Source organism: Ovis canadensis, chromosome 10 (genome assembly GCF_042477335.2).
Source record: "Ovis canadensis isolate MfBH-ARS-UI-01 breed Bighorn chromosome 10, ARS-UI_OviCan_v2, whole genome shotgun sequence".
Taxonomy (NCBI): Eukaryota; Metazoa; Chordata; class Mammalia; order Artiodactyla; family Bovidae; genus Ovis; species Ovis canadensis.
The window spans coordinates 90,955,385-90,978,886 of NC_091254.1; the positions used below are offsets into that span (position 1 = coordinate 90,955,385).

Below are 23,502 nucleotides of genomic sequence, written 5' to 3' on the forward strand. Positions count from 1 at the left end.
GGCTGATCTCCTTCAGAATGGACTGCTTGGATCTCCTTGCAGTCCAAGGGACTCTCAAGAGTCTTCTCCAACACACAGTTCAAAAGCATCAATTCTTCGTGCTCAGCCTTCTTCATAGTCCAACTCACACATCCATACATGACCACTGGAAAAACCACAGCCTTGACTAGACGGACCTTAGTCATCAAAGTAATGTTTCTGCTTTTGAATATGCTATCTATGCTGGTCATAACTTTTCTTCCAAGGACTAAGTGTCTTTTAATTTCATGGCTGCAGTCACCATGTGCAGTGATTTTGGAGCCCAGAAAAATAAAGTCTGACACTGTTTCCACTGTTTCCCCATCTATTTGCCATGAAGTGATGGGACTGGATGCCATGATCTTCCTTTTCTAAATGTTGAGCTTTAAGCCAACTTTTTCACTCTCCTCTTTCACTTTCATCAAGAAGCTTTTTAGTTCCTCTTCACTTTCTGCCATAAGGGTGGTGTCATCTGCATATCTGAGGTTATTGATATTTCTCCCAGCAATCTTGATTCCAGCTTGTGTTTCTTCCAGTCCAGCGCTTCTCATGATGTACTCAGCATAGAAGTTAAATAAGCAGGGTGACAATATACAGCCTTGATGTACTCCTTTTCCTATTTGGAACCAGTCTATTGTTCCATGTCCAGTTCTAACTGTTGCTTCCTGACCTGCATACAGATTTCTCAAGAGGCAGGTCAGGTGGTCTGGTATTCCCATCTCTCTCAGAATTGTCCACAGTTTATTGTGATCCACACAGTCAAAGGCTTTGGCATAGTCAATAAACCAGAAATAGATGCTTTTCTGGAACTCTCTTCCTTTTTCATGATCCAGCGGATGTTGGCAATTTGATCTCTGGTTCCTCTGCCTTTTCTAAAGCCAGCTTGAACATCTGGAAGTTCACGATTCACATATTGCTGAAGCCTGGCTTGCAGAATTTTGAGCATTACTTTACTAGCGTGTGAGATGAGTGCAATTGTGCGGTAGTTTGAGCATTCTTTGGCATTGCCTTTCTTTGGGATTGGAATGAAAACTGACCTTTTCCAGTCCTGTGGCCACTGCTGAGTTTTCCAAATTTGCTGGCATATTGAGTGAAGCACTTTCACAGCATCATCTTTCAGGATTTGCAACAGCTCAACTGGAATTCCATCACCTCCACTAGCTTTGTTCGTAGTGATACTTTCTAAGGCCCACTTGACTTCACATTCCAGGATGTCTGATTCTAGATGAGTGATCACACCATCGTGATTATGCGGGTCATGAAGATCTTTTTTGTACAGTTCTGTGTATTCTTGCCACCTCTTCTTAATATCTTCTGCTTCTGTTAGGTCCATACCATTTCTGTCCTTTATTGAGCCCATCTTTGCATGAAATGTTCCCTTGGTATCTCTAATTTTCTTGAAGAGATCTCTAGTCTTTCCCATTCTGTTGTTTTCCTCTATTTCTTTGCATTGATCGCTGAAGAAGGCTTTCTTATCTCTTCTTGCTATTCTTTGGAACTCTGCATTCAGAAGCTTATATCTTTCGTTTTCTCCTTTGCTTTTTGCTTCCCTTCTTTTCACAGCTATTTGTAAGGCCTCTCCAGACAGCCATTTTGCTTTTTTGCATTTCTTTTCCATGGGGATGGTCTTGATCCCTGTCTCCTGTTCAATGTCATGAACTTCATTCCATAGTTCATCAGGCACTCTATCTATCAGATCTAGGCCCTTAAATCTATTTCTCACTTGCACTGTATAATCATAAGGGATTTGATTTAGGTCATATCTGAATGGTCTAGTGGTTTTCCCTACTTTCTTCAATTTGAGTCTGAATTTGGTAATAAGGAGTTCATGATCTGAGCCACAGTCAGCTCCTAAGCCTGAGCCAAATGGGAATGTGGAAAATGCTCCTTAAAGCTGACCTCAGGGGAAAGACTCCTCCAGCTCAAATATCTAATCCTGTTGTCCACTCTTCACCTCTCCTCTCCACTCCCCTCTCAGTCCCACCCTCAACCATACCTGGGGCTAGCATTGCTTACTCCTCCCTGCTGCCTGACCTTGGAGAACTTAGTGACAGCCTTCTTTCTACTCCGATGGTCTTTTTGAATACAGTCCCTCTTTACCTAAATCAGGATTTGGGTTTTATCTGACGAGTCACAGGCTAAGATGAAAGGTGGCCTCCTGTCACCCAGCCTCGGTCACCCACGTGGTGTGACTGTCACACCAGCCAGGGGTGGGTGTTGGATGGTGGCCCTGAACCCAGACCCCACTTATTCCAGGCTTGGTCCCATGGGTCACTCTCTGTACTCCTGCAACCCTGCGCCCTGCTGGAGTCTCCAGAATAAAGCTCTTTTACAAGAATGGAAGAGCCATCTCAAACATCTGCGTGGGGCCCAGGGCAGGTTTATGTTTCTTTGTCCCACTGGTGTTTTACCTTAACCTGAGAACAAGCTGTCTGTGTTCTACCAAAGAGTGAGTTAAAGGGAGGAATGGAACAGGGATGAAGGACGGGAAAATGAGAACTCTTAACAGGGGTTGATGTTCCGGGATAAATGCCAGGGATATCAGACATTCTTATTTGCTTGCTTAGTCGCTCAGTTGTGTCTGACTCTTTTGCGACCCCATGAACTGTAGCCCACCAGGCTCTTCTGTTCATGGAATTTTCCAGGCAAGAATATGGAATGGGTTGCCATTTCCTACTCCAGGGGATCTTTCTGATCCAGGGATCAAACCCTTATCTCTTGTATCTTCTGCATTGCAAGCGGGTTCTTCACCACTGACACCACCTGGGAAGCCTCATTCTTATTTGTAGGTGGGTTAAATGGCAACCCTCGGATACGGATTGCACTCATCTCACATGCTAGTAAAGTAATGCTCAAAATTCTCCAAGCCAGGCTTCAGCAATACGTGAACCGTGAACTTCCTGATGTTCAAGCTGGTTTTAGAAAAGGCAGAGGAACCAGAGATCAAATTGCCAACATCCGCTGGATCATGGAAAAAACAAGAGAGTTCCAGGAAAACATCTATTTCTGCTTTATTAACTATGCCAAAGCCTTTGACTGTGTGGATCACAATAAACTGTGGACAATTCTGAGAGAGATGGGAATACCAGATCACCTGACCTGCCTCTTGAGAAATCTGTATGCAGGTCAGGAAGCAACAGTTAGAACTGGACATGGAACAACAGACTGGTTCCAAATAGGAAAAGGAGTACATCGAGGCTGTATATTGTCACCCTGCTTATTTAACTTCTATGCAGAGTACATCATGAGAAACACTGGACTGGAAGAAACACAAGCTGGAATCAAGATTGCTGGGAGAAATATCAATAACCTCAGATATGCAGATGGCATCACTCTTATGGCAGAAAGTGAAGAGGAACTAAAAAGCCTCTTGGAGAAAGTGAAAGAGGAGAGTGAAAAAGTTGGCTTAAAGCTCAACATTCAGAAAATGATCATGGCATCCAGTCCCATCACTTCATGGGCAATATATGGGGAAACAGTGGAAACAGTGTCAGACTTTATTTTTTTGGGGTCCAAAATCACTGCAGATGGTTTTTGCAGCCATGAAATTAAAAGACACTTACTCCTTGGAAGAAAACTTATCACCAGCCTAGATAGCATATTCAAAAGCGGAGACATTACTTTGCCGACTAAGGTCTGTCTAGTCAAGGCTATGGTTTTTCCTGTGGTCATGTATGGATGTGTGAGTTGGACTGTGAAGAAAGCTGAGTGCTGAAGAATTGATGCTTTTGAACTGTGGTGTTGGAGAAGACTCTTGAGAGTCCCTTGGACTGCAAGGAGATCCAAGCAGTCCATTCTGAAGGAGATCAGCCCTGGGATTTCTTTGGAAGGAATGATGCTAAAGTTGAAACTCCAATACTTTGGCCACCTCATGCGAAGAGTTGACTCATTGGAAAAGAGTTGACTCTGATGCTGGGAGGGATTGGGGGCAGGAGGAGAAGGGGACGACAGAGGATGAGATGGCTGGATGGCATCACTGACTCGATGGACATGAGTCTGAGTAAACTCCAGGAGTTGGTGAGGGACAGGGAGGCCTGGCGTGCTGCGATTTATGGGGTTGCAAAGAGTAGGACACTATTGAGCAACTGAGCTGAACTGAACTAAATGGCAACCCACTCCATTATTCTTGCCTGGAGAATCCCATGGACAGAGGAGCCTGGTGGGCTACAGTCCACGGGATTGCAAAGAGTCGGTCATGACTGAGCGACTTCAATTTCACTTACAAAATTTCCAAAGCAATTCCATTTTTTGGAATGGAAGAACCACACATGTGCCAATAGGCTCTTTAGAGATGCTAGAGCTACAAAGATGGACAGGTCAACCAGCCTTGCCCGTCTGGTCTCATGGAAGATTCAGATTCATTATCAACACTGGAGAAGTAGGTTCCAGGTTACCTGCACAGTGGTCCATGGTAACTATAGTGCTTGGGTAGTAGTTTCAGTAATGGTGTAATTAGTTGGCCCATGTCATACATTTTTCTTTTCTGCAATACCAAGAATAGAGGAAAAGGCCTTCGTGTAGAAATTCTGAGCTTCATTTTATGTTGCTTTGTCCTGATGAAATCTATGAACTCTGCAGCCAATATTTCTGTAGCTTGTTGGTCACCATATACCGTATATTCTCAAGCTTACCCTGGAGAAACCTTCTCAATGAGCCACCTGCAACATTACTGGCTTTTGTGGCTGAATTCCTTAAAATCCAATATGTTCTGAAGGATGTGATCAATAACCAGATGGCTCAAACCTGTACCCGGGCCAAGAAATGAGGCATCTAATTAGCAGTTAGCCCAGGGTGTGAGGCAACTGCGGAGAGGCGTGGGGACCCTGCCTGGGCTGGGAGGCTCCTGGCTGGGACATTCAAGGCTGGCAATGTGACATGTCGGCACGAGGTGGCTGTTGGAAGTGAGAACACAGCCAGGACCTTCCGGCTGTGCTCATTAGGGCTTTGCAGAATTCCCAATTATCTCTTGACCTGGCCCAGAGCAAGGGCCCCTTTTCACTGCCCTGCAAAAGGAGTCAGTGGATCGGAAAGGACACCTGATTTGAAATTATTCACTGGGGCTTCTCTGGTGGCTGAGATGGTAAGGAATCTGCCTGCAGCGCGGGAGGCTCGGGTTCGATCCCTCGGTCGAAAAGATCCCCTGGAGAAGGAAATGGCAACCCACTCCCGTATTCTTGCCTGGAGAATCCCAGGGACAGAGGAGCCTGACACTGGGCTGCAGTCCATGGGGTCGCAAAGAGTCGGACACAGCTGATGGACGGACACTTTCACTTTCATGAGTTTGGCTTTGCAGTTGAGTTGGTAGAACACAGAGATGCAGTGTTCGCTGGGGTGAGAGTGTGGTGGAGCAAAGGCAGGCTCTGGAGCAGATGGTTTGGAGCCCTGCACAGGGCTCAGGAAGAAAGAACTTGTGAGACAAGCCCGATGAAGTCCTGGGGATGTTTCAGGGAGTCTGTGGGCCCCACCCGAGGCATCAGGAGAGCCCAGTCTCCTTCCTGACCCTTGACTCTTGGCTCTGACAGGAGCAGAAGGAGGCCTTTCTCTCCTCCGTGCCTGGTGGGGGGTGGAGGGTTGGGGGTGGGCAGGGGGCCGCTGCTGAGTGTCCCTGGAACCAGAGGAGAGAGCTGAGTTCTCTGTGGTACCACCCCTGGGGTCACCAGCCTAGTGTTTCTTAGCTTTGTTGTGTGCTTTCCGTGTTCCCCGGGGTAGGGGCCCTCCTTGCTGTTCCCAAAATGAAATGCAGACGCTGATAAAGAAGACAGTGCCTGGAGTCTGATATACCCCGAGACAACTGTCCTGATGCTCCTGGGACCAGTGAGGACCCAGGAGGTCCAGCCTGTGCCTGTGGCGTGTGACTTCTCAAGTCCTTTGACGTAGCCTCATGAATCAGGATGAGCGCCTTGACAACAAGCAAACACACTAATCCAGATGATGGTGATGAGACGCCCTCATGCAGCTTTTGGAGACTGTGCTCACGAGAGATGAGCGACAACTCTTCCTGGTATTTCTGGCAGCTATTTTTTACCAAGCTGTGTCCCAAGAATTCTGCGGAATATACTTTGCTTCCTGTGCGGATAACCAAAAAAGTCATGAAAAAAATCATTTCCACCTAATTAGTGGGACCTTCAATGTATTGGCAAAGTTTTTCAGAAAGGTTTTAAAATGTGTTTAAACCATTTAAATCTGTCAGTCTAGTCCTGAATCTGCCATTCTCTAATGACATCTCCAATTGAGTTATTTTGATAGTTTTATACGGTATTGTTTATGTGGTTAATAGCCACATGTAAAGCCATAACACAAATAAAATAAGCAATGCTTTAAAAAAAAAAAAACAAAAAACAAACCCTCTAATGTTCAAATGGGACTGGAACATTTAGTCAGCATAGTACAGGAAGATTTTAAATTTTGAATGAGTGACACACAGTACTGGGGAAAAGAATAGACTATTCAATTTAAACCAGATATACTGGTCAAATACAGAAAGCAAGCAGGTGTGGAAGCATAATTTAAGTGTGGCTTTGGAACTGTTTTGCTATTTCAATTTGGCTCCTAGGTTTTAGGATAAGACGGTGCAGCGTATATTAAAATGAGAAGAATGTTTCATCTTGATAAAGTGCATATAACAAAATTGACCGTTTTAATCATTTCAAGGGTACAGTTCAGCAGCGTCACGTACATTCACACTATTGCGCAACCAATCTCACATTATTATGCAAAACTGAAATTATATCCATTGAATGGCAAGTCCCCTTCCCCCAGCCCCGGGCAACCGTCATTCTACTGTTACTATGAATTTCACTACTCTTGATCCCTCTTATAAATGGAATCATACAGTATTTGTCTTTATGTGGCAGGCTTATTTCACTTAGTATAATGTCCTCAAGGTTCATCCGTGCAGAATTTCCTTACTTTTAAAGTAAGCTCTCTCTTGTCTTCTTATAAGGACACCAGTCATTTTGGATTAAGGGCCCACTCTACTCTGGAATGACCTCACCATAAATTAACTCCTTGTATCTGTAAAGACCCTGTTCCCAAAGGTCACATCCGCAGGGACCAGGAGCTAGAATTCTAACACATCATTTTTTGGGGGGGGGGAGTGGGCGGAGGGATGACACTATTCAGTCGGTAACAAGGGAGAGATGGGGCCACGTGAGTGGGGTTCTCATCTTCACCTGAATTTCAACTAGGGCTGCCTTACTTTGCCAGCTTAACACTTGGGGATCCTTCGAAGGGCTTTGAGGAAGGGTGCCATTGGTGGCAGCATAGTGAGAAGCACCTGAGTGTGCTGTGTGCCGCTTCCTACAGAGAGACGAAACATATTCAGCTGGTCTAGAAACGGCTTTTTCTTAAGGCTTTAGCGTCTAGTTTTTCTTCTGTGTGCCCGATCCTATTTGGCATGAGCTGGGCACAGACGGCCAGTCCCCGCTGACGGCTGTTGCGGTTGACCCGCCACTGAGATTAGAGTGAATAGCCTCATTCTGGCCGTTCTCTCCGTCCTCCTTCCGAGTCCCCTGAATCACCACATGTGCGATGCATGGGTAGTCTGGCCCCCTGGGAGCCCTGCATCAAGCATTTTATCCCTGACGCTTTCTGAGGCCCCTAGAACCCACAGCTTCCCTTAATTAAAGGCAGTGGGTGGCATGACGGCAGGATTAGTGTCAGTGCCTGGCCTCCCTCAGGACCAGGGGACGCCGTGGTCCAAGTTCTCCCATCTGCATAACCGGCCTGTTTATAAGTTGATGAAAAATCTCAAAGGATGGGGCGTGTTATCTTCTGGGCTTACTGTCCACTCTGCTGGCTTCAGGAAGAGGCTGGCCCTGAGTTCCATGGGGGTCATGTAGCTATTTCCCATCACTGCAAATGGAGGGTGCTATAGCTTTAAGTGCATTGCTATTCTGCCCTCGCTGCAGAATGAACAACAATGATGTTCTGCTGAGCATCAGTTACAAACATTTTAGGAAAGGCTCAGCCGTTTTGGACGATGAGGCTGTATCACTCAAGCGTAATGAGCCAAGAGGAGAAACACATTGTTTGCCTGCAACGCTAGTACAGACCCGTGCCCTGGCCGCCTGAGTTCCTTTTCTGCTCTGTTGTGAATCTGGAAGGTACAGGGTGTTCGTTCAGCCTTACAAGCACTAACGCGAAAGGAACATTCTGGCTTAGGGACTCAGCTGAAATGAATACCAGGGACAGTGCTTTTGCCAACTAATTATCAACAGAATATTCAGAATTTGCAAAATGCCAGCTCCTTGGTGGCCCCACCTCCAAGCCCCCCTCCTACCCTCCCTGCAAGCCCACACACAGGAAAAAGGTTTAGAAATGATCATCAACTCGGAGTAAATTCTTTTACAAATCCAATATTTATTTTCTTATGTACAAAAAGGAAACTCCAAGTGAACATAAAAATGAAATAAAATGCTTTTGGCTGCACTGACTTTAACTGTCCATTATCTCGTCACTATTAATCACATAAGCGCGGTATGGACCGTTGCCACTGTGGCACATTTGTTATAGAGAGGGAATGTGATATTTGGCTAGTTTAAGAATGTTAGAGAGAAACAGAAAGAGGTCACACAGAACCTGGGGACTGGGGTGGTGGTCAAAGGATTCTGAGATCATCACTCTACTGAAGTCATCTAAACAGCAAATCTCCAATCACAAATAGTGTAGTCAGAGGCCCCAGTGCACCTCAACTTGGCTGACACAACGTGAGAGAACCAAGGTTCCATCCAGAGGATGTGGACCACTGATGTGTGAAACAAATACAGCTGAATTGTCAGATACCTAAGCTGTGAGCTGAAAGCCAGATTTTGGAGAGTACCATTATTTCTACAGGAGAATCTGGTAGCAAGGGCATCACTAAGAAATTTTTTCTTTTTTAACTTGGCAGCATCGGGTCTTAGTTGCAATGCATAAGCTTGTGGGATCTTAGATTCCCAGGGATCAAACCCACATCCCTTGCATTGCAAGGCAGATCCTTAACCATCGGACCACCAAGGAAGTTTCAGCAAGGCCATCATTTTGAATTGAACACGGCAATGGTGTGTTGCGGCCAAGGTATAATGTCTTTGCTGATTTATGGCCAAAGGGACCAACCGTGGGTAAGAAATGAAGCCAATGATAACATCACACGTGTGAAGATTTTTAAATTAAGCGGAATCATGTAGTTTTACTTTTTTTTTCTAAACTGAGATTAAAGGGCTTTTAAAGAAACTCAATATCGTCATGTACCCATGCTCCCCCTGATCTATGTACAGGTTTGTTTTAAACCAGTCAGCTCTTCAGGCCAATTCTTTGCTTGAAACCTGTACATGGAGTTCTCTTGGGAGCAGGCTACAGTTCCACTGAGTGACTGGGGACAGACACTGACTTGTTCGGATCTCTAAATAGCTTGTGCAGATTTTAAAAAATAACATGAGAAAAAGAGCAGACTTTTTAAAATTCAGAATCTGTAGTTTGTAAAACTACTATTGTTTTAGCATGAACTCGGTGCTGACCTTTGCAGATCAATCATAAATAATAAATTCTCCCAAGAAAAGTATTTCTTGAAGAAGTGGGAAAAACACAAACTAAAAACTATACCTCTTGCACCATAAATATCAGCTACTTTGGGCTAAGCACTCTTTCAGGGGGTGGTAATAATGCATGAGAGGATACATGAATATATACCTTAGTTTACATAGATAATGTGGAATTGTGAATGATCTACATCTGGCGTTAGTATAGTGTCTAATATTATGGATACAGTCATCGTGCTGATTCTCCTGAAATTGTGGCAATAATTCATCACAAATACAGCTTTGATGGACCCAATTTTATGCCTTCCCATGGCAGGATCCAGAAATCAGTTCTAAAAAACCTTGTTACAAGTTGGACTTAAATTATACATCAATTACAGATGGCTCACTGGACAATGAAAGCACACATCAGAAGTCAGTTCTGGCCAGTGGACTTTCATCCACACTGGTTTCCACCTAAATGTCCAGAAGGTCATCTCCGCTTTCATCACTCTCCACGGTCAGCTGCCGGGTCCACCACTTCTTAACCTCAGAGCCACAGGAAGCGGTGTCCGTCATGGGGTTCATTTTGCACACGACAGATTTCATTGTGGTCCGCCCTCCAAATCGTAAGTTGACCGAAGACACTGAGTGGCTTATTGGTTTTGGTGCTGCGGAATCAAAAAAAGCCCTGTGAGCACCATGGCGTGGCTCCCCATCCCCCTGCTCCCAACCTCGGCCCCATCGCGAGCTATTCCTGAAACACCCTGATGGTCCCATCAGTCATGCCTTCCACGAGCAAGTCCCATCCACAGATGTCACGTATGAAACCTTTCCAAGCACTGGATCCTGCATATTCATAATGGGGGCTTCCCAGGCAGTGCTAGTGGCAGAGAACCCGTCTGCCAATGCAGGAGACATAAGAGATGTGGGTTCCATCCCTGGGTGGGGAAGATCCCCTGGAGGAGGGCATGGCAACCCACTCCAGTATTCTTGCCTGGAGGATCCCAAGGACCAGAGGAGCCTGGCAGGCTACAGTCCATGGGGTCGCCAAGAGTCGGATGTGATTTAACAACTAAACAACAACAGGAAGAAAGACTTCCCTCTCTGCTGTTAAGAGGCATTGGACAAATGTAAGAAGCCTCCACGTCCCTGTGGGCTCAGTTATCCACAGAGAACGCACTGAACTGGGAAGATCACTGCTCTCCTTCTCACTCTGTGTGCCCTGAATGGGATTATCCTGGTTTTCTATGCCGCTCTAGAAGAAAACTCTCTCACTGAATCAGTAAAATGTGGAAAATAATAGGGTTGTGAGGATCAAATGAAGGAGCAGATGGAAGGCAGTTAGGATAGTGATTGGTGTATAGAAAGTACTGAAACATATTCTACTGCACTCAATAGGTTTTGTTGCTCCTTCTCTGAGAATCCTTTGTCATTTTCTGAGTGGACCCACCTACTCCCTCTCAGAGTAACGAATGTTACCTAAGTTAGAGGATGCCTGGAATGTGCACTGCAAGCCTGTGGTGATAATCTCTCGATCTCTCTATGTTGTGCTTATAATGTCTTTGTTAATAGGGGCTGCTGAGACTTCCTGGGTGGTCCAGTGGTTAAGAATCTGCCTCCCAATGCAGGAGATGAGGACTCGATCCCTGACCTGGGAGATAAGATCCCATAGGCCACAGGGCAGCTAAGCCCATGTGCCACAACTAGAGAGTTTATGCACTGCAAGGAAGACTCATCTCAGCTTAATAAATAAATGAATAAACTTAAAAAAAAAAATAGGAGCTGCCTTCTCTATTAGCTGAAAACAAGGGCTAACATTGTTCTACTTAGAGAAGCCATTTTGAGGAAAATGTTTCTGATGAGGGAAGTATATTTTTCATCATTTCACTATCTATTTATTCTTTTTTGTTGCTTTTGGCCACACCACATGACCTTCTGGGATCTTACTTTCAGACTAGGGATAGAACCCGGGCCCCCTACAATGAAACTTGAAATCCTAGCCACTGGACCACCAGGGAAGTCGCTGTAAATAACTTTAGATGTGGACCTGAACTTTGAAATTCAAGACCCCAAACACCCAAACAGCACTGATACCCTTCAGACCCCAATGCTGGGAAAGTCTGAGGGCATGAGGAAAAGGGGACGACAGAGGAAGAGATGGTTGGATGGCATCACCGACTCAATGGACGTGAGTTTGAGCAAGTCCAGGAGACGGTGAAGGACAGGGAAGCTTGGCATGCTGCAGTCCATGGGGTCGCAAAGAGTCAGACACGACTGAGTGACTGAACAACAACCTTTCAGACGAGCCAATCGCTGGAGAAAGGACTTGCTGTACGTACCGGAGGGCAGGCGCCACTGCCCGAACTTCCTCTGGGGCTTCCCGGCCTCGGCCGCGTCCTGGCGACCCCCTCCCCGGTCCGAGAGGGTGGGGCTCAGGAGTTGCTGCTGGCTGCTCGACTGTAGGGATGGGGGTGGGCGGAGAGTCAGGCGGTTATCTCTCCCCACGTGCTCTCCTCCACCCTCCTCTGTGCGCTGGGCTGGCCCCTCATTTCAGTTTAAGAAAGGAAGAAAGCCCCACGGGAAAGTCAAGTGGGGAAAAACTGTGGACCCATCGTGTCCGCTAGGAGGACTGGAAGGGTGAACACGGGCAAAAGAGTCAAGGAAAATTTGACAAAGTCACCACCGCACACTGTGAGGGTGAAAAGCCTGACTTTCCAGGTGGCCCCTTTTCTTGGGCGTCCTTCCTGGATTCCTCCATGTTCGCAGCCCCGTGCCCCCCACTCCTGGGGGCACCGCCATGCACGAGAACGGCAGGGAAGGGCTTCCAGGAAGAAGCGGGGGTAGCGGAGACAGCCTGCTTTGGGGGCAGCACACGCTTGCCAACCTGAGGGTCAGCGCCTAGAGCTTCCAGATGAATCCTCAGCAGACGAAGCTCTGGGATGAGCCCCGGAGGAGAACGAGACTTCCATCAACTAAGACTGAGGTCAAGAGGAAGTGCTTGGATCTCCTCCATGCATCTCACCCAGCCTCTGCTTTACTAGCATCTTTTCCTTCCCTATCAGTACTGTGGTCCTCACCTCTCCTCCGTGACCCCTCTTGAGTTTTTTTAACCCCAAACCAGAGTGCTCGGCCAGCATCACCTCCCTGCTTTGCCAGCCCCACACTGCTGGCCGCCCTCAGGGCAGACAGGTGGCAGGGCCATTGTAGACACGCCGCGTTGTCCCCTGTGTTGACCATCCTAGCCCAAGTCTCAGTGACCCATGATGCCTACTGGCTGGAGGTCAGGGGTTGTCAATGACACGTGAACCCACCCAAAACAGGGCTGTGGCGCAAGAGGACCGGCGGCGGGTCCTGCTCAGCCACGGAGCCCCAGGCTTCAGCGTCTGTCGCCGGCCCTGACTGTGTCACTACACATCAGAACGCTCGGCCAGCTCCTCTTGATTCACATCGAAAGCCTCACAAGGCCCGGGCCTCCTGCCAGTTGCTTCTCACTCACACGCCCTCCAGGAGGCCAGTGACGCTGAGCTGTTTTATGGATGTGCAGATGGAGGCTGGAAATGAAGCTAGGCTGAGCCCCAGTACACAGAAGGTCCTTAAGCTAAGCCTCCCCGATTTCCATATGCTCTTCTGATGCCCCACAAAAGGAGGACTAATCCTTGATGAGCCTGTTTAAGGAGGCTGAAGGCCAACTGCAAACCTTTTGCTCACTTGACTGCAAGTTTCTGGGACTCGGTGAGGAGAAAACTTTGAGGGCAGAACTAGGCAAACCATATTCTCCTAAGTCACAGGAGGAGTCCATGGCTGGACTCAAACCCTTACAGACGCGATATTAACTCTTTAGACAGATATCCACAGGATTATTAAATTTAGAGCGTTCCTGTGTGTTTTTTTTTGTATCCATACAAATCAGAATCTTTTGAAATAAGTTACACAAATTCAGGGATGACAAGGACACAAACATAAACTGGGTCAACATGTTGCAGTTGTTTTTTATCAACTTAACTTCCTGTTTAGAAATAGCATCACTGGTGCGAAACGACTATGTGAACGGCACCAGCTCCTGTTTTGTGAGCATCCATGGGTGACAGACACCCCCTGCCCATACCTCGGGTTGCACACTGTTGTCCTGACTGTTGGTCTTCAGGTCTTCGCTGGGCTGCGTGGTCTCGATGCTGGGCGGGTTGAGGATCCGCTTCAGCTCCTGCTGTTGGCTCTGCTTCAGGCTGATGATAATGCTGCAGGACTGTTGCTGTTTCTATGGAGACAGGGTCCTTCTTTCAGGAACGGGAAAGTCAGCCCAACATCCCCTGCCCCCACCATTCAAATATTCCTCTCTTTTCCTCTCTCCAAAGGACCTGCCTGCCGGGTGACCACTTAAAAAAAAAAAATAGAAAGAAGGAAAGAAAGAAAGGGAAGCCGCTCTGTCGTGTCCGACTCTTTGCGACCCCATGGGCTGTAGCCTACCAGGCTCCTCCATCCATGGCATTTTCCAGGCAAGAGTACTGGAATGGGTTGCCATTTCCTTCTCCAGGGGATCTTCTGGATCCAGGGATCGAACCCGGGTCTCGTGCATTGCAGGCAGACGCTTTACCATCTGATCCACCAGGGAAGCTCGGTGACCACTTAAGAGCTTCCAAATAAGGGTTTTTCCCTGATGGGTATCAGACAGCTTTAGAGGAGAGCTTGGAATGTTCATTGCATAACGATCCTTATGTTCACTGATACTACCGTGTAAGTTTTATTTTAAACAGTATTGTTTTTCCTTCCTTTTAAACAATTTTAAATTGAAATACAGTCAATTTATAATATCATCTAAGTTTCAGGTGTACAGCCCAGCCATATCCCTGGTGGCTCAGATGGTAAAGAATCTGCCTGCAATTCGGGAGAGGTGGGTTTGATTCTTGGGTCAGGAAAATCCCCTAGAGGAGAAAACGGCAACCCACTCCAGTATTCTTGCCTGGGAAATCCCAAGGACACAGGAGCCTGGAGGGCTACAGTCCGTCGGGTCACAAAGAGTTGGACACAACTGAAGCGATTTAGCATGTAGCAGCATACACACACACACACACACTCTCTCTCTCTTTTTCAGGTATTTTCCCCTTATAGGTCATTACACAATATTGAATACAGTTCCCTATATTATACAGTATAAGAGGATTTTTAGATCATTAACATGAGTTTCTATTTTTTTCCCCTTTTTTTCTTATCTTATGCTCACTAAGCCAAGTAGCTCACTCCTTGCCTCTAAGCTGTAAGAAGCAGGACACCTGGGTGGTTGAGAGAAACCCTTGCTGTGTTCTAGTTGCTCTGGTTGCAGTGGGCCAACCTGTCCTGGCACACATTGAGGCCAGGACGGTCTGGGAGAGAGTCAGCAATGCCCATGGTCAGCAATGCACAGGGTCTGTAGGGGACAGACGTGATCCCTGACCTAGCAGGGCTGATGGGGCGTGGGGTGGGGAAAACTGAGTGGACTTAGTGGCGGGGGGGCATCTCTCACAGCTGCCTTGCTATACGAGGCTGGACTGGTCCATTTCTCTGGGGACCTTTTCTGCTCCAATAGATAGGCTTTGCAGTTGATGTTCTTAGAAACAAGATAAAAATTTTGTTCTGTATAAACGTTAACTGATTCATTTGATTTTTTCCACCCCCTGTGTGTGAAAGTGAAAGTGAAGTCACTCAGTCGTGTCTGACTCTTTGCGACCCCATGGACTGCAGCCTGCCAGGCTCCTTCATCCATGGGATTTTCCAGGCAAGAGTACTAGAGTGGGTTGCCCTTTCCAAGCATAGGTCAAAACCATTCATAAAAGTCATGACCAAATAGAAGAGCTGACTGCAAACACAGTCAACACAGTACACATTCATTGATTTATGAATTAGAGAATCTTAACGCTTATAGCTCAGGAAGCAGATCATAACTTTTGGGGAGAGGTGGTCTTTAACTAAAGATCAAACACTGTCAATGATACATTGGGCTTTGTAGGGGCAATTTAAAAGTAGCTTTGTCAATCCAATTGCCATTCAAACACGTAGAGATTGTCGGCATTGTAAACACCTGTGTTTTGTAAAAGGCGATCGTAAATATTTTAATATCCATAAACTGCTTTTTAAACATTCATCCTGTGTTATAAAGATGGGATTCAATGGAAACTTCTTTCGGACTCTGCTCAAGAGGGGATGGCTGACTCTGGGCCAGAATTAGGGTTTGAATCACTGTGACTGGATCTGGGTGACCTGGTTGAAGGTCCATAAGGTGATCACAGAAGGATCCAATCCAGGTACTGTGGGAGCCCTTTCCTTTGGACACTCTGCCTCCTTCCTCCCCTCCTCCTCCCCTCCCCCTCCTCCTTCCCTCCCCTTCCTCCTCCCCTCCCCCTCCTCTTTCCAAAGTTCTTTCCTTTGAATCCTCCCCCTCCTCCCCTCCCCCTCCTCCCCTCCCAAGCCCTCCTCCTCCCTTCCCCCCTCCTCTTTCCAAAGTTCTTTCCTTTGAATCCTCCCCTCCTCCCCTCCCCCTCCTCCCCTCCCCCTCCTCCCCTCCCCCTCCTCCCCTCCCAAGCCCTCCTCCTCCCTTCTCCCCTCCTCTTTCCAAAGTTCTTTCCTTTGAATCCTCCCCCTCCTCCCCTGGCCCCTCCTCCCCTTCTTCCTCCTCCTCCCCCAACCCCTCCGTGCCCCCTCCTCCCCTTCTTTGGCCTCCCCTTCCTTCTCCCTCCCCGCTGCCTCCTCCTCCAAGAGGAGGAGGTGAAGGCCCGCGGGTCTGGCTCACTCACAGCTCGGATGCGCTTCAGGCACTTCTTCAGCCACATGCGGATGGTCTGCTTGGCCACCTCCTCCTCGATGGTGTACTCCAGCTGCTCCCTGGCCAGCAGCTCTTCCAGCTGCAAACTCTTGCGGATGTCCACTGACCGGTAGGAGAGCATGCTGGGCAGGGGGGCATAGTGGTGAGCTCTGATGCCCCTGGGGGCCAGGCTCGTGGCCATCACGGAAGCCAGAGAGGACGCGACTCCCTCCAGCCGTGTAAGTTTCGGACGCCACCGCTGACCATCTGATTGTGTCACCTCCCTGTCTCTACCCTCATCTACCAGCCGAGGAGAGTCACGGACCTCCCTTTCCACTGGATGAAGTGCGCTGCTGTCTGCAAGGTGCTTACCACACCATCAGCATTCATTACACGAAAGATCCAGGCTAGGCTATGACCTTCATTATCAGCTGCTTAAGAGTCTGGAACTTCCCCTGTAGAAGGAAGACTATTTTTGCTATACTTTCTTCACATTCAGGTCAATTTGGTGATGGTCCTTGTGCTTACAGTAGTTGCTTGCTGGTTATCCATTTTAAATAAAGCATTATGTACTTGTCCATTCCAAACTCCCTAATGGTATGTGGCAGCCGGGATGGAAGGGGAGTCTGGGGGAGAAGGGATACACATGGATATGCCTGAGTCCCTTCGCTGTTCACCTGAAACTGTCACAACATTGTTAATCGGCTACACTTCAATACAAAACAAAAAGTTTAATAAAAAAAGTCATGTTTATATACAGAAAAATTTGGTGATGGTCAATATGCTTGGCTGTGGGTCACATATCCCGTTCTCCTGGCCCCCACCGTTTCCCTCTCAGTTGATCTCATGTGTTCCCCTAGATCTTCCTCATTTGTTATATTTTTTAAACATCTATTTTTATTTACTTATTTGACCGTGCCTGGTCTTAGCTACAGCACTTGGGATCTTCCATCCTGGTCATGGCATGTGGGATCCTTAGCTGCAGCATGGAGTGAAGTGAAGTGAAGTGAAAGTCAGTCAGGTCCGACTCTTTGCAACCCCATGGACTGTACAGTCCGTGGAATTCTCCAGGCCAGAACACTGGAGTGGGTAGCCTTTCCCTTCTCCAGGGGATCTTCCCAACCCAGGGATCGAACCCAGGTCTCCCACATTGCAGGTGGATTCTTTACCAGCTGAGCCACCAGGGAAGCCCAAGAATACCGGAGTGGGTAGCCTAACCCCTCTCCAGTGGATCTTCCCAACCCAGGAATCAAACCGGGGTCTCCTGCATTGCAGGCGGATTCTTTACCAGCTGAGCCACCAGGAAGCCCGGCATGAAAACTCTTAATTGCAGCATTGAGGGGCTAGTTCCCAAACCAGGAACCAAACCCGCACCCCCCCAGTGGCAAGTGGAGTCTTGCCACTGGGCCACCAGGGAAGTCCCTTCTTCATTCATTTCAGATAGGCTCAAAGCCAGGGTGCATTGTTCACTCCCATTCAGCCCTTAGCGCAATAGGCCCAGACAACGGCTGCTGACAGCAACTCAGCCGACGTGCTGCGTGGGGGTGCCTGGGCAACGAGGCAGTGCCCAGGCTGAGGGGCTTGCAGCCAAAGTGGGACATGGTGCCCTCTGGCAGTTGGGTGCTGTCCTGCATAGTCACAGCCCCCAGCTGTGAGCTCACATCCATCTACACAGCCCAGATCACAGCCTGGAGGTGTCTGAGGGGACCCTCCCCATTCAGCTTGGTATCAGTTCCATGGCCTACTCTCGATCGCTAAGCCTCTTCCCACCACTGGGGAAGAACACGCTCTCCCTTGCCTTGTTAAGAATCTCATCGTTGTGGACCACTTGTGATCACATCCAGGGTGAGAAGGATAAGGAGGAGCAAAGGATGCCTCCATCAGCTTCATCTGGGTCCATTTGATCAGACACACAATGTCATCCAAAGAGGCTGGATGCTAATTAGTGGGGACAGTGATGTGTCTATACACCTCACTTTCAGCCTGAAACTGTCACTATGAGGAAGATGAGGTGACATTTTGAGAGAGATGGCACTCGTTGCTCTCATCTGTGTTTTCTGCCTTATCTTGTCCTGTCTTTTTACTTGCTCCCAGAAGAAGTGAAGAGAGGGAGGTAGAATCGATAACTTGAGACAACTTCTCCCAGATCCTTCCTCTGTTCTGGTCATTTTTCAGATTCCAGTTACAACGTATTTCTGTACGCATGGATGCTCCTGAAAATTGTGACTAATACCCAGCATTTAATTGGCTGGGTATTTGCAACACGATGAACATAGCTACGGCTGGTAGAGGGTTTTCTTGACTTTTTCTGGGGCGTGGATCCTTTGGTAGTGCAGCTGATGCAACATTTCTTAGCATCAGGTTTTGAATGCATTGTGAAATCTACATTACACAGGAAACAGATTACACAGAAATTGAGTCCTTGGATTATTTTCTTTGAAAAGGTGGTGATACAGTAAAATAAGAACTTCTCTACTATTATATTGAATAGTTAACATCTAGCTGAGGTGAAATGATGACTATATCTCAGAACTGGGAAGCATAACAGGTATTTTAAGATATCAGACATGCAGTAATGGACATGAAAATGTCTGTGATTTCTACTGGTGACGGAGATACAGCTACTGTATTGTTAACACTGCTGTGGTTTGTCGCCTGCGTTCATCATTGAAGGAGATGCTGCATTGCAGCCAATGACTAGTGAAAATAAAGATGGAACTGTATCTCTTTCCAAGACCATGGACCTCTGAAGTTTATCCACTGACTCCCATTTAAGAAGCTGTTGAGTTGAATTGTGTTCTCTCAACAAAAGGTATGCTGGAGTCCTCACTCCAGGCCCTCAGAGTGTGATCTTATTTGGGAACAGGTCACTGCAGACGGGGCTTCCCTGGTGGCTCAGACAGTAAAGAATTTGCCTGCAATGCAGGAGACCCAGGTTTGATCCCTGGGTTGGGAAGATCCCCTGGAGGATGGCATGGAAACCCACTCTAGTACTCTTTCCTAGAGAATCCCAGGGACAGAGGAGCTGGTGAACTGCAGTCCATGGGGTCCTAAAGAGTCAGACACGACTGAAGCAACTGAGCATGCACACACACGCACTGCAGACGTAATTAGTTAGGAGGAGGTTGTGCTGGAGTAGGGTGGGTCTTTAATCCGATATGATCTGGTGTCCTTACAAAAGGGGACGCCTGGACAGACGCACAGACACACACACACACACACACAGAGCACGTCCTGTGAAGATGAAGGCAGAGATCAGGGTGATGCTTCCACAGGCCAAGAAGCACCAGCGATGACCAGCAAACCACCAGCAGCCCTGGGCAAGACCTGGATCCGATCCTCCCTCCCAGCCTCAGAAAGAACCCCCTCTGCTGACTCCTGCAATTCACTTCCAGCCTCCAGACAATCCACTTGACTGCTTAGACTGCTCAGAGCGTGAGATTTTGTTAAAGCAATCCTAGAAAATAATGCAGAAGCCGCTCAGAGAGAAGAAAGGGGTGAGCCTCCGTCTGCCCTTTTGTCCTATCTGGGGTCCTCAGGAAATGTCTGGAAATGGGGTGTGTCAACCAAGCAGGGGCGCTGTCTCTGCGTGGGCCAGGCCAACTCCGGTCGGATCCGCGGGTGAGAAGACTGATCAGACTGTAGCCCCAGCTTGGCCCCGGGAACTGAGCAGGTTCCTAGCCCTCTGGATATCTTCCTTCCTGCTAACGAAGGGGCAGGGGGCTCATTGCCCCTGCAGCTGAGACTCAGAGCTGGGAGGGGCCCCCCCAACGTCCCCTGACCCATACCTGAGCACGTCGTGGAAGGTGACGTCACCGCCGTTGTGCAGCCGCTCCATCTCGTAGCACATGTGCTTGAACAGAAGCTTGTCCTTGTCCAGGTCCACCTCCAGCCTGCCCCGCAGCAGCCGCAGCAGGAACTTCACGCGGAAGGTGGGGATCACCCCCTGGCAACAGAGCATGTTGACGGTTGTTAAGTCGTGTCCGACTCTTTGTGACCCCACAGACAGCAGCCTGCCTGGCTCCTCTGTCCATGGGATTCTCCAGGCAAGAAGACTGGAGTGGGTTGCCATTTCCTCCTGCAGGGGATCTTCGTGACCTCCAGGGGATCGAACCCTCATCTCCCGCATTGGCAGGCGGGTTCTTTACCACTGAGCCACCGAGGAAGCCGGGGAGCACTGTCATTTTTGCTTGGCGTTCTGTTTTCACAGTCAAAGAGCCCACAGCTAGTCCTCAAAAGCTGCCATAAACCAGCAGGAGAACAAGGAAGCTGCTGGGCTCTGGAGGCAGGGTGGGTCTGCACACCCGGAGGAGACCGGGATGAAGAGCTGGCTCCTGGGACCTTCTGCAGGGGCTTCTCTGGTTCTGGGGGGTGGGTGCGGGTAGGGACATCCCCGCCACCACGGGGCAGCCCAGGAGCCAGGAGGGCAGAGGTCACCCTCCTTTTGTTTTACGGTCTCTCCCTGGTGCCTGTTGCAGGGACTCAGCCTGTGCCCCTATTTGTCTAACACGTGAGCTGAGAGGACAGTGATGCACTGAGTTGAGGACACGGGGCCCACGTGGGCAGGATCGTCCTCTTCACCTAGTCCAGATGCTGGGCATGGCTAATTATGGATTCTGAGTTGCTCTTTGGCCGAAAGACCACTCCTTTCCAGGTCCTCTCCAGCAAGAGGGCAATCCCATCCAGGAAGACTGGCCCCCAGCAGATCCAGACTCCGAGCCCCTTCGGGGCAACAAAACCTGCAGTGCCAGCCTGGCTCTGACTTTGAATGGAGGAACTGGGAGAGAGGCAGGGAGGCTGGCAGCCAGAGAATTCCTGCCAGTTACTAACGTCCACACGTGTGAGCGGTGTGCCGACTTGCGTGTGTGTCCACGGAGGGCAGGTCCCTGCATGCGGCAATGATGGAGAGCTCAGCAGATCCAGGTGAGATAGAGGGGGCCAGACACCTGCACAGCCAGGTCTTGGAAAGAACCCCTCAGACCAGTGCCTGGGGCGGTGGGGGCACCAAGGGGAGAGAAAGCACAGGCCCTGGGGAAAGCTGTGCGCCGTTCTGCACACCCCAGCTCTGGTCCAAGAAACCCCATCCTCTCTGCTTCTGGCTCCTTGGCCTCTGAGTCCGCAGCCGATTCTCCCAGAAACCATTTCCAGATCTTCCCCCAAGTCTGCCCGTGGCTGAACTTCCCTCGTTCCTCAGATGTTAAGTCAAATAACACCTGCTCAGCCAGGCCTTCACGACCACCCTGCTGAAACATCTGCCGCCAACGCCAGCCACTCTACCATGTCACATCTTCTTCAAAGTGTTTATCGCTTCTTGAAATAAAAATAATCTTTACAATCATCACTGTTTCACTTTTTATAGTTTGTATCCCTGTAGGCTCTGTGAGCAGAGGGACCTTGCCATCTTGTTCACGGTCATATCCCTTGTGCCTAGAACTGTGCCTGAGGGTTTGAGAGGATGAAGGAGGAAGAGGAGGAAGGGGAGGAAGGAGGGGGATGGGTAGGAGGTGAGGAAGGAAGAAGGGGGGAGAGGAGGGGGATGGGGGAGAGGAGGGGAGGGGGCAAGAGCAGCTGCTGCTCTGACTCTCTCAAGGAAATCTTGGATAAGATTTATGATGAAAACATCCAAATGGTAAAGTCCAAAATGGTAACTTTCAGAAACCACTTAAATAACTCCTTTGCACTTCTAATCAGAATTGCTGTTTGAATCTGCCTTACAGATCACTATGGTGATGTGAAACCTCACCCCATCCTGCCCTTAGCCCAGGTTGGCCTCTTTAGAGCTTCCTTAGTTTCTTCTCCTTGCTGACCTTCCGAATGTTGGCAGGACAGGACACTCATGGTCAGAAAGAACAGGACGGGGAGCTCTTCCTTCCCTCTCCCCTCCTAGCGCTTCCTTCTAAATTGTCAATGACAGCTTTCTGCAATTCAGCAATGGCCATTCAATCCAAATTCAATGCACGTCAACTGTCAACCACAAAACCACTGAAAAGTTTGCAATAAGGCAGTCAGTGTCTTTGGGGTGGGGCATGAGACAATAATCGATTCTCTCACCTCTCTTTTATCATCCACCATGTTCCATATGATTTGAAAGTGACGAAGATCATTGTAACTTAAAAGCTGGTCCTCCTCAGTGGAATAAAACAGGGAGAAATTCTCCACAATTATGGCTAAAGAAAAAAAAAAAGAAAAGAAAAATGAGGATGTTAGGCAATTACGCTAATCTGTCATTTTTCCCAAAAAGTAAAATATCGATTATAAATAATGAATTTTATTACCTACATTATAAGCCAACATTTTAAAGGGCTTTTAGTATGGTTTCCAAGTTGGCATGTTTTACCCTTGGATCAGGCTATTCATCCAGCTCCTGCCTTTCCAAAACATGAGGGTCATGAGCGTAAACATGCATTCTGTGTCTATAGCTGCTCACGCCAGCTGGCTCAAACTCTTCGTTGAGAGTTCCAGGGCACTTTTTAAAGGTCAGATTGAGTTCTGGTGGCCCCACAGCTGGGTGGACAACGTACATCTTTTGAAAACATAATTGTGATATTTCAAGGCGGCAAAGGTAGCCTTTTTTGATATTTGTTCAACTGAACCCACGAGAAGAGCTTTTGAAATTAATGGACATAATAAATAGGACAACTCTTGAAATTGCAATCAACTGTCATTTATGTGCTTTTCAAAGGTCTTTTCAGTTTCTGGACCAAGAGGCAACAATTTATAATTAATGCCATAAAACACCCACCCCAAGCAACCCGGGATAATTACTTGGAAATTGTACATAATTATCTAACAACCTGAGTTTAAAGAGATTGAAAAAATATTCAACGAGCATCACTTACCTACAAGCAGATTTAGCATGATGTAGGCAATGATGACATAAAATGAACAGAAATACATCAGTGCCCCGGCATAATTTCCACAGTCTGTTGCCCAGTATGTAAATTCATCAGGAGTACAAAAGGGGGGCTGGACCTGTGGGGCCATGGCAGGGAAGAGGCAGGGGCCAGGGTGAGAACAGAGGAGAATATAAATTCCCCTTATCTAACTGTAATTGTGAATGTATTCCTAACAATATAAAATATAATTAACTTCAAAGTGATCTCTCAGAGCCCCATACACTGGGTACACCATCTGCGGTCAAAATAAAAAAGAATATTTCATTTATGGCATGCTTTTGGTCTTGCAGAATCCCAAGTTCATTGCCAATTGAGA

At 48.0% G+C, this 23,502-nt stretch overlaps 1 protein-coding gene across 1 annotated transcript in view; it reads right to left on the reverse strand.

Moving 5' to 3' along the window:
- Window positions 1-8,359: 8,359 nt before the first annotated feature.
- Window positions 8,360-23,502, reverse strand: part of NALCN (sodium leak channel, non-selective) — a 303,444-nt gene continuing 288,301 nt past the window's right edge. Inside the window, exons 38-44 of the mRNA XM_069601972.1 lie at window positions 23,130-23,262; window positions 22,342-22,457; window positions 20,079-20,236; window positions 16,283-16,433; window positions 13,624-13,773; window positions 11,858-11,975; window positions 8,360-10,186 (exon numbers count right to left, since the gene is read on the reverse strand). Coding sequence (XP_069458073.1) covers window positions 9,993-10,186; window positions 11,858-11,975; window positions 13,624-13,773; window positions 16,283-16,433; window positions 20,079-20,236; window positions 22,342-22,457; window positions 23,130-23,262 — 1,020 coding nt within the window. The 3' untranslated portion in view covers window positions 8,360-9,992. The remainder of the gene's footprint in view (window positions 10,187-11,857; window positions 11,976-13,623; window positions 13,774-16,282; window positions 16,434-20,078; window positions 20,237-22,341; window positions 22,458-23,129; window positions 23,263-23,502) is intronic.